General features: G+C 43.3%; 1 protein-coding gene across 1 annotated transcript; it reads right to left on the bottom strand.

Moving 5' to 3' along the window:
* Window positions 1-9,220: 9,220 nt before the first annotated feature.
* Window positions 9,221-11,073, bottom strand: LOC124648986. The gene is made up of 4 exons (XM_047188670.1): window positions 10,964-11,073; window positions 10,712-10,885; window positions 10,180-10,393; window positions 9,221-9,512 (listed from the first exon to the last, which is right to left on the bottom strand). Exons 2-4 carry the CDS (start codon window positions 10,827-10,829, stop codon window positions 9,452-9,454), a joined length of 393 nt encoding a protein of 130 aa, XP_047044626.1. The 5' UTR covers window positions 10,830-10,885; window positions 10,964-11,073; the 3' UTR covers window positions 9,221-9,451.
* Window positions 11,074-11,525: the final 452 nt, after the last annotated feature.

Raw genomic sequence — 11,525 nt, 5'->3', positions numbered from 1 at the left:
TCAATGAGATCATCCATTTTCACTTCACACTCTCTCGCTTCTCTCGTTTCTTCACACGTTATCATGCACTTGTCTCTGCCAAAGCAATAGGCAATAGTAGAAGAACAGAGAAAGGTGAGTAAAGATGGCTTCGCTCAATTTGTGGCTAGGGAATACCGTCGCTCCAACTATTCTCGCCAGATTTTCACTCGCGCTGCCGCTCGCCGTTGGAACTCTGACCGTCGCCATCAGCGTCGCCCAGAGTGGAACGGTGGCCTCCGCCGCCGCCACCACGGCAACCGCTGGGTGTCCCGTCGCCGCTTCGGCCTTGGCGGTGGCCTCCGCCGCCCCGTTCGTGGCAACCGCTGGGCGCCCCAGCAGCACAACCGTCACGACAACCGCCCGCTGCAGTGCCACCGCTCCCCTGGAGCACCGGGGCCAAGCACCACGGCTATTGTGCGCCGGGAACAAACCCCGGTGGCCGCTGCAGAGCCGGCCGTCGTCGCCGCGCCGGAGGTCGCAGCGCCGGAGGTCGCCGCGGAAGAAGTGGTGGACGCAGTGTATGAAGACGAGGCCTCAGCCTCAAATATCAGCGCGGACGCCGACGAACTGATTCCGGTGCCGCCGGAGTTCGCCGTCCCGCCCATGGAGTGGCTGCTGGGCGGACCAAGCGCCGGTTGGCTCGTGGACGACCCCGAGCGCGACTTCGGCGACGAGGAACTCCTGGCACCACCGCCACCACCGGCATCGCCTCCGACGATGTACTATTGCATGCGCCACGGCTTCGGACCGTGCCTCCCGTCCCCGACGCCATCCGACGAGGACATGCAGCACTTCGCTCCGCCGGGCTATGAACCAGTGCATGTGCCGGAGTTCTCCTCGTCGTCGGCTGCGGCTCTCGTGGACGCGCACCCGCCACTGGTGAAGAAGGAGGAGGTAGTCGCCGCGGCTCCCGCACGCTCCCCTCGGGCTCTCCCCGTCCCCGACCTCAATCTCCCAGCGCCGGAGAAAGAGGAAGACGAGCCGGTACCCCAACTCCCGACGCCCTCACTGGAAGCGCGCGTCATCCTCCGCGGATGGTCCCTGCCGCCGCCGCTGATGGAACTACCTGTGGCCGTGGCCCGTGGGCACTCGCATGGAGCAGGGGAGCGGTGGAAGAAGAAGATGCTCGAACTGGGCGTTATCCACTCTTCGATTCCTTTTGACCTGCTGGTCCAAGGCTTCAAAGCGGTGCCGACACAGGCTGTGGGCCAAAGGCCTTACATGCCACGCTCATGTTAATAAATAACATGCTGATTAATTACTAATTATTAGGCGTTGTGTAGAGTAGTCCTTCTAATCTAGGAAAGCTCCATATCTGCCACGTATCCGTATTCGTGCGTAGTACTTTAGGAACCTCAGTTCGTCTGTCGCACAGTAAATTTATATTCTAGACCTCATGTCTACTCGAATATGAAATATGACATGTTATTTATATATGTGCCTGTAGCATATTCTAACATGTCTATTCGGTACAACAATTTCATTTTTTTTTTTTTTTTGCATTTGAAATTCAATTTTGTGCAAAATTCTCATTAATAAAATATGAGACTAAAAAAAAGAAGTGACTATCTAGAATCATATTTGCGAATCACAAGGTAATGGCATCTACTGTACAAATACAGATTATCCATTACTGTGAGGTATATTCATTTGTCATTACGATGAATGATTGTCTCCAAAGTGCTCTTCCAAATATATTGAAGTCAAAGTATAACATAGGGAGAAATGCACTTTGGCTCATAGGAGCATATGCTCCCATTATGTGAATCCACATTTCAAAGTGTCAAAAAATTCTAAATTAAATTTTTGCATGTACATCTATACATTTTATGTTGGTACACAAGTTTTCAAAAAAAAATAAAAACAATTGTGGCTCCTATAAAAAAGACAAGTTTAGATGCTATAACACGACTACGTACATGATATTTTTTTGTCTTTTTTGTACACGCCATATAAAATGTTGTTTCTCCACGAAAATTTGTGCACTAACATAGAATGTCACGATGTACACCAAAAAATTTATATCAGAATTTTTTAACATTTTTAAAATTGATTTTTTATTATTTTATATAATGAGAGCATTTGCTCCTATGAGCCAAATTGCCACCTCCTAACATAGGGTACTAGATTGGCGTCTACTGACATACGTCAGATTATGCTTCCTAGTACTGAGAGATGTACTCCATAAAATGGAGATTATCTACAATGTGTTAACTTGAAATTCGAAGATCTACACATATTTGTTTCTAAAGCATCAGCTTAAAATTGTTCCTCTAGAACAAAATTGTTGTTTACCAAAATAATTTTACTATCAAGTAAAATTAATAAAATACATGGTCACAAATGCAGAAAAATGGCTGGCATCAATAAGAAAGAATTTGAAGAACTACAAGTTGATGGAAGTAACTATTTATCATGGGCCATGGATATGAAAATAAATTTGACTGGATGTAACCTTGGCCCTTGCATTGCCACACCCCCTGAAAATGCTCCAGAAATACCACAAGTGGTAAAGTATGTGGCATTGCATTTCATAAGGCACCACCTCCATCCTGATTTAAAAACTGAATATCTGATGGAAGAGGACCCACTAGCTTTATGGAACTCCCTAAAGGAGAGATATGACCAACAAAGAGCAGTAATGTTGCCGGAAGCCCGGAGAGAATGGTCTCTCATAAGGTTCCAGGACTTTAAGTCCGTGGCTGCATATAATTCTGCGAGTGCATAAGATTAATTCCAAACTGAGATTTTGCAATAAGCAAGTTTCGAGACGAGGACTTAATAGAGAAAACCTTATGCACTTTCCACCCCTCGATGAGGATATTGCAACAGCTGAGTATCGTCAACGAAATACACAAAGTATTCTGAAATTATATACACATTACTTCAGGTGAGAAGCATGATGAACTTCTCATGGAAAATCACAATGCTCGCCCAACGGGCGCCATGCCAATCCCCGAAGCACATGCTAATGCTCATTTTACTAGTAAATTTGGAAACCATAAAAGGAACTTCCGAAAATTTAAGGGAAAGTGGAAACTGAACAATGGTCAAAAGACCAACGGTCCATCTAAGGGGAATGGTCATTTCAATAAAAATAACCAAAATGACAACTCTCAAACTTGTCAAAGGTGTGGATGTACGAATCATCGTACTAATGAATGCAGTATGCCCGAACACCTCGTGGAACTATACATGAAGTATGGCAAAGAAGTCAAACAAGTTCATGGAAACAAAGCTGAAGCTCACTTCAACGACATACAAGACAACTCTCAAGTTGGTCCATCTCAAAGTTCTATTGAAGAATTCGAGCCAAAGGACGATATCATCCTCGATGAAGACATGCTTGTGGACTACACCCAAGATGTTTTTGGAGACCTCAATTAAACTCCATAAACACTTGATGTCATTTAGCCATTAAATTACTACAAAATGTTATATTGTATAACAATAAGTAGAATAAAGTCTATCAGACTATGTAAAAAGTCTATCAGACTATGTATATTGTATTATGTGAATCAGACATAATACTGTAATGTATTTATATTTGATATTTGTAACATAAATACTATGTTGGTGAATATGAATAAATATATATTCTATACATTCTATTTTATTTACGGGTAACAATCCGATAAAAAAAATCCTATTTAAGTGAGTGGTACCACCACTACTATCATTTTTAAGGGAAACAAAACATTTCCAAACTCTTACTAAGAGTAAGGACGATGTTATGACCGTAAATAGGCATAACAGAACAATTATTGGTTCCTAAAGAACCATATTCATACTCCCTATATGTACTATTATTGTAGTTCAGAATGCACTCTTGTGTTCTGATTATACCTTTATTCGGATTATGTTATACATACATAAAACCCGTACCTTATGTTACAAGATAATTTTCAAAACCTTGATAAATTCAAGACTTGGCAAGATTGCCTTGATCATCCTGGAATAGGTATGATAAGAAAATTATTAACAATTATGTTGGTCACAACTTAAAAGTTGCAAATCTCAAGTCATCAGACTTTATGTGCACCACATGTGCCATGAGAAAAATAATTTTAAAGCTCTCTCACCTTAAAATTACAATGACCACTTATACATATTCTTAATATACCAACATCTTGTTGTAGACCTGCGGTCTTACATGCGCAGATCTATTCTAGATCATTCCAACTGCATATCATACTCGCTTCCCCTTGCGGTAAGTACGTGGAAATGAAACAAGTATTTCCTATCTGCGATATTTTGGTTCTTACCAATATCACCACTCCAGCAGTATAGGATCTATGTGAGATATTATTATTTATTTATTATCCGTCAATCATGAATATCTCAAGCTCCTATCAGGAGAATAGCTTATAACCCGTATGCTGATTACACTTAATATAAGGACATTTTCGGCATTAGGGGGAGATTCGTACCACAAAGAATGCCGATAAATTACAAATGCCATCAGACATTCAGTCCTCATATTCACGTACTTAAAAACTGAACATAAAAAGTTCAATATATTTGCAACACATTGCAAATTTGCCACATACATTTACTTATGACAAAGACGTCATGAAATTACATTATGCATGCATGCAATGTGCCATAAAATAGTGGAAGTATCTCGTACCACCACTATTCTCCCCAAATGAGAGCATTAGGGGGAGAAACATGGTCACATGAGAAATGAGTTCTCATATGTATCCGCGGAAATAGAGGAAATTATCTCCTCAACTAGTAAATGTAGTTCAACCTCAAGTTGAATAAAACATAATGGATGCTCATCATCCAAACCCAACATAAATGTGCACACTATTTGAAATGTTGGAAAATCGAAACACCTTGACTCCATTGTTACGGGAAATCACGCGGAGTTAAAAAGATGTAAATATTATTTCCACAATTTTTCTTGATTCAACAGAATCATATAACATAAAGACTACATTTGTCGACAAATATTTATTCTTAGATTGCTAAACCTTTAGGGCCCCGAACCAAAATCCATGGTAGAGTGCCTCATGCACTCATATATTGGTTCAACTAGAAGGAGGCAATTAAATAAGAATAGCACTCGCTCAACAAGAGAGAGGTATTTACCACAGTAATAGACTCTCCTCATAGTCATCTTCCCTCTTGGAAGACAAGTGATTTTTCGTTCATAACGAAAACAATGAGGTGGTGAGAAAGCGAGGCTTGTAGCACAAAGGGTTCACGCAGAGACCCGACATCGATTATGATGTAACATACCCTCTTGGTATAAGTGGAATTACGTTTCGATATCAATATTATTGGCAGTTCAAATAAACTATCCATGCAGTTGATAGACGCGGTGATTTCATACTCATATGGATCACTCATCTTGGATATCTATATGAATGTCCAAGAACAATCACAACATATATTGTGTAAAAAAAAAAATTCAAAAGTCACTCCATGAATTAATAAAGTCGAAGATTGTGTGGTACAATCGACTATGAGAGTTCCCTATTCAAAAGGATACTCGGATAAGATTGCATACATTTAGTTGTTAAGAAAATCCCTCCCTGGATTCTACATGACCTATGTATATGCCGATGATTTTATCATCGAGTCTATTCAATACATAATGTGTTCGCAATCATATCTAGACGGATATTATGTAGTTCAGATTCAACAGAATCATCTACCATTATCTATCAAGATAATAGCATTTGTATTACTCAAATGCATATGATTTCTATATAGAACAATATTGAAAATGAATGCAAAGTTCAGGGGGAGAAAACTCCTATAACTGAACTTATTAATTATCAACTGATAAATAAAAAAAAATATTGTACTCTCTTTCTTATGAGTTTTCCAACGGATTGCTCATATAGGTTTTAATGAGACAATAATATACCCATGGTATATCAAAATTTCTATATTTTCTTCTTATATTTTCCCACAGGATTTAGGAAGATATAAGACTATACAAGATCAAAGATTCTCAAGATTTCAAGATCGGAGAACATCAAGATCAGACAAGGGAATTCCAGCTCTCAAGATTATAATGGACAGCGTTTGTCCAAGGGGGAGTGTTAGGAATAAGTTAGCGTCATATTTAGGCTAAGTGAGCAGTTAGGATTGTGTTAGTAATAACTGCCAGCAGTTGCCTTATTCTAGCGTTGTCCAAACGCCAACTTCTCCGAAGGGTTGCTATGCCTGTTCGGAAGGGACGCGTACTGTAACCGACATTGTAAAAGATGCCTGTTCAGATACTATATAAGGCCTGAACAGTACATCAATGAGATCATCCATTTTCACTTCACACTCTCTCGCTTCTCTCGTTTCTTCACAAATATGTAATGTTTTCCTTTATCTCACATTATATATGATAGGAGCATCAGTAATGTTTTTTTTCCAGCTCCGTTGCTCATGATCTGCCATCAAGCATTGATGTCATGTGCTCTTTGGCCGGTACCCATTTCATAAATTATTGAAGTCTTATTTGTAGGACAAAAACCCAAATCAGACCCTTTATGCGCATCACATGAAACAAACATGAAAAAGTGAAAACAGTGCAACACCGCTGGCGCCGAGGTTTTTCCAGTCTGGTACTATATAGAAATTGGATGTTTTATACTAAACAAGGAGAGGAATTGTCAGGCTATAAATCTGATCTACCTAAATACCTTGGACTCGTGAGCTAGCGGTCCACCCATGACCCATGTACTGCTCAAAGTCTACAGGTATAGCTTGATCTGCACCGTTGGATTCAAAGAATGGTCGCTTTGTGTTGATCAACAAATTTTTGAACCAACCACACCTCCATGCCAAAATCAGCATGAAATCTAGTCAAGCAGCCAGGCAAGCAGGTAACGTATGGGACAACCAGAACTGCAATTGGTTGGACTTGTTAAGTGTATATGTAAGGGCTTGTCTAGCATAATGGAGGGATACCAAAAAAGAGCTCTAATTCCATTTCCATGGGCGACGATATTTTTTTGTTTTCCTCTAATATTTTAGGTAGGCCGAAGCTAGAGGTAGGTAAGTTATCATCATTCACTTTGTTGACATCCTAAGTGAGGGGTATATATAGGGCTTCTACACATCTACTATATAGTCTTTGTTAACTTTTTTTAAACAGTAGGCCGTAGCCCTGCGTTAAATTAATAACGCCACAACGGCAAGTACATGGTGCTGAACGAACAGCTTACAGGTTTCAAAGCCACAAGCAAGCAAAGAAATAAACATGGAGTACAGATTGGGCTTCAAGGCCATAGACTGCCGACATGAACAGAGGGTGTAGACTATGCTGTGAAGACGAGCACACCGCCGGAAGAAGATCAGGCCTTCGTCACCTTCCACCGCGACACCGCCGATGTGGAATCCGTTTCCACCTCCGAAGAAGGCCCCTGCCTTCTCGCCCTGGCTCGTAGGGCGCCGCACCATCGAGAGGTAGAGACGCTCACCCGAGAGCACGGATGCACAACATAGGCCAAGTAGCCCGGGAAGAAAGACTTGAGCACGACCACCTCTGCATGCAAGCTTCCCACCAACGGCTTCGCCGGCCACCACACCAAACAGCCGGCAAGACACAAGCTTTGGACCAGGTCACCACCGAAGACACGGCAAGAAGATCCACGCCACCGTAGCTCCTCCGTAGCTGCCGCAACGGGCGGACCAAACCGCACACCGGCACCGACCACCTTCCACATACCCAAGGCGGCGCCTCCAAGGAGGAGAACGACGCCAAAGCGCCGCCGCCGCCCAGTCCGAAGGACTTGGGGTTTTCACCCGGGTAAAGGAAAGAGGGGTAAAGGATGTACCTCGACGTAGCCCCCAAGGAGGAAAGCGGCGTCAAAGACGTCGCCGACGCCGGGCCGCCGCCGCCGGCCGGGGATTTCTCCCGGACAGAGCCCCCGCCCCACCACCCCGAGAGAGCTCCAGATCCGGGAGAATCGGAGCCAAGGGAGTGGGATCCATGCGTTGCGGAGGCGCCGTCTTCAGATCTGGCTGAGGTCAAACCGGGGTGACCCCCGCGCTGCAACCGCCGTCCACCATCCCCACGCCGCCCGCGCGACCCAGGAGGATGGTCAGCAGCACCGGCGAGCGCCTCCCGCCGCCAGGATCCGCGCCGCCCTCACCCGACGAGGCCGCCGCCCCAGGTGCCGAAGCGCTCCGCCCGAGAGCAGAGCCGCGAGATCCTTGCCGCCACCTTCCTTGGCAGCACGCGCCGGTTTCCGGCGGTCTCCTCTGGCGGCGGCAAGGGGAAGGAAGGCGGAGGAGGAGGGGCTTGGCGGCTAGGGTTTCGTCGCCGCCCGAGTCGCCCCAGAGCGGAGCGACGCGGGGGCCGAGCGAAGCGTTTCAGTCTTTGTTAACTCATCTTAGCAAAACACGCTGTGAACATGGGATATGTGTTTGGCAGGTCATTCATGAATTGCCAATCAATCATGTCTTTTCTACTTATCATTTGACCATTCTACTTGCATGTTACCTTCCCAATTCTTAACAAAGTGAAGAGAACTACTACCTCCATACCGGATTAATGGGCAATTACACATTTCGAGAAACAAGTTTAACTATAAATTTGGTCAACAAAATATGAGACATGTGGCACAAAAATTATACCATTCGATTCGTATTCAAAAAAAGTTTTCAATAACATAATTTTTGTGATATATCTTATATTTTATTGATCAAATTAGTAGTCAAACTTATTTCTCGAAGTGCGTAATTGCCCATTAATCCGGTATGGAGGTAGTACTATGTTTGGTTGGCGTGAACTTACATTTACACCCTCGTAGACTCTCAGTACACAAATTATTTTTTTGATAAAGAGAATATATTAATATCATGAAAATATCATATACAACCACCTCTGCAACAACGCAACGTCCTAAGGACAATACAGATACACATAGCTAAAAAAATACAGAAAAGAAAAGTCCACCTTGTAGCAACGGACCAAACACCACAACTAAAAATTCATCTTCTCCACAAGTGACACCTCGGGAATAGTGCACAAGCGCAGTACACGAATCATTGGCACAATAGTAGTGGTAAGCTTGACTGGTGTGTTGATAAAATTAGTTTCATCATAAAATATATGTAATATCAAATGTATTAGCAGCATTTTCCACAAGCTTGATCAAATTTAAATAGGATTGACTTAGATGAAGCTAAAACTTCTACTAATCTGCACATAGGGACTAGTACTCAACAGCTCAGCAATACATACATTGCATATCACAAACCACATACAGAAGTACATCAACATTCGTGCATGCCCAGAGTTTTACGATCACAACGCAACAACAAACTTAACAAATGTTTGTTCGAAACAATCGACTATGACAACAAAAGAAATCTGCATATTTCTCCAAGCCAGTCATTTGCGTTAGTTAAAGGGGACTGGACAATATATGATCGTGTTTACACAGGGCAGCAAGAGCAGGAGACGCAGTCATCAGTCAGGGCTTAGTGTTCCAGGGTCAGGGTCTGCTTCCTCTGAGGACTCACATGTTTCCCTGAGCAAAGGCGATGCAAAAAAAAGTTATTTCTCTTAAACTATTCATCCTTGAGGACTCGCCTGTTTTCCTCCGTGAATATGTCGTGTGGGCTTTGCATAACACGGCTCAAAATAGAGTGCCTGCTCGTTGGCTGAACTGAACGGAAATGCAGCGTGGGGTGTTGAAGAGTACGATCTGTGAATGCAATTCCCATTTCTCGCTGGATTTTCTACTATAAAAAAAGTAAATGTTGCACATTCACTGAAAATAACATTGGTTGGCTAGTCTACAGTATAATTGAAAATAACAATGGTTGGCTAGTCTACAGTATAATTTAAAATATAACGCAACATACAGTTACTGCCATAGATTGCCATTTTTGCTGCGACAGGATACTAACCCAGTGGTAACTGAAAATCATCGCCTAGCCTCAAATGTACAAATGAAGATGGCATGAGGGCACTGGGGTTAGCTGACCCCAATGAAAGTTGGAAAACCAGCACTATCTAATCTAGCTTCGTCAATTTTACCTAGCTCCGTCAATTCACAATGGTCATACCAAGTTTTGGGGTGCTTTGACATTTAGCGAGAAATCATTACTAAATCAGTTTACAGGGAAGTACTCTGCTAGTGATTCATCTACACAGAAACCTGAAACATATCTAGAAGAGATGAAACAAATTACCGGAAAGCGTGGGAGCGACGCACAGAGCCAGGAGATGCTGCCGACAAGGCAGAAGCTCTTCTCTTAGCAGGAAGAGCCTTCTTCTTGTTCTTACTTTGGGAGTGGCTTTGATCAGCATCATTTCTGCTACTAGAATCAACTGACATCATTGGCGGAGATGAGATTGGTAGAGGGGAAGCATCTGGACAAACAGTTGTGCTTACAGGAAGAGTCCCTGTGGAAATCAAAGTAATCAAAATCAAAGATTTTAAAGATGAAAGCTTATGTGCACGGTTCATGAGAGCATACAAAACCCAATCTTGTACGTGAAAATAACGCACTGGATCATTCCGAACATCTACATCTGATTTCAGCAATCCTCAAACACCAAAATCAAAGAGTCACGAATGTACACATGGTTACTGGGAGGAAACAGGCATGTTTAAGCTTACCAACACAGAACAGTAAAGGGTGGACATGCAGATTGTTTGTTGCACTGATTTGAGATGTTTATGAACTTATGCTCGTTGCAAAAAAACTAAATATTGGGTACCGTTCATCAAAGCAGCCTGGATCCTTTCTCGGGTTATTCTTACAAACTTGGGTAGATCGTTAGCGAGGTTCAAATCCTTCAGCAGCTCCTCAGAGTCTTTGTCAAAGTTCAAGACCATCGAGAACTCCTTCTCGGGAGCTTGCGAGTCAACTTTGTCAAAGATGAATCTCACACCTTGAGGAAAACAGCGCAATTGTCAGGAGGAAACAACGTGATTTTCCTTCAGCACAGCACTAGAAGTTACCGGTTTACCTCGTACTTCCTCGACGACCTGGAAGCCAGCAAACTGCTGGTACCATGAAACAGCTTTGTCTATATCTTTCCTCCACTGTCCATCTTCACTGTCCTTCGTTTCGAGAGCCTCGGCAGCTGCCACGGTACGTGAACTTCGTCAATGTATGGTCTATGTAGGCACAGTTTAATCAAGGAAATTAGTGCGACAAGCTACACTGCTTCAACAGTATATATACCACAGCAAGCATTAACTCCCCAAATGGCAAAGTAACGATATCGAAGTTTACCATCGAGTGCACGTGATACGACCGCGGCATGCTGGACTCTCCTGTTCCTCTGGTCGGCGACCGTGTTCCTGAGCTGCTCGCTTGCGGCAGCCGAGGCCGAAATCGACTCCCTAATGCGCTCGCGTTTCCTCTCCTTGGCGATTTTAACTGCAGAGTTGACACCCAGATTTAGCCATGACCAATCATCCAGGAGCTCACGGGTACACGCGGAAAGGACGGCGTGCAGCATCAGGTGAAAGGAATGTTCATAGTTCATCCAGGGTGTGCAGACTTACGCGACAGGGTTTGCGCTA

The sequence above is a fragment of the Lolium rigidum genome, chromosome 4 (assembly GCF_022539505.1).
Source record: "Lolium rigidum isolate FL_2022 chromosome 4, APGP_CSIRO_Lrig_0.1, whole genome shotgun sequence".
Lineage (NCBI taxonomy): Eukaryota > Viridiplantae > Streptophyta > Magnoliopsida > Poales > Poaceae > Lolium > Lolium rigidum.
Note: the sequence above shows the minus strand (reverse complement) of the source record. Positions and strands in the feature narration are given on the sequence as shown.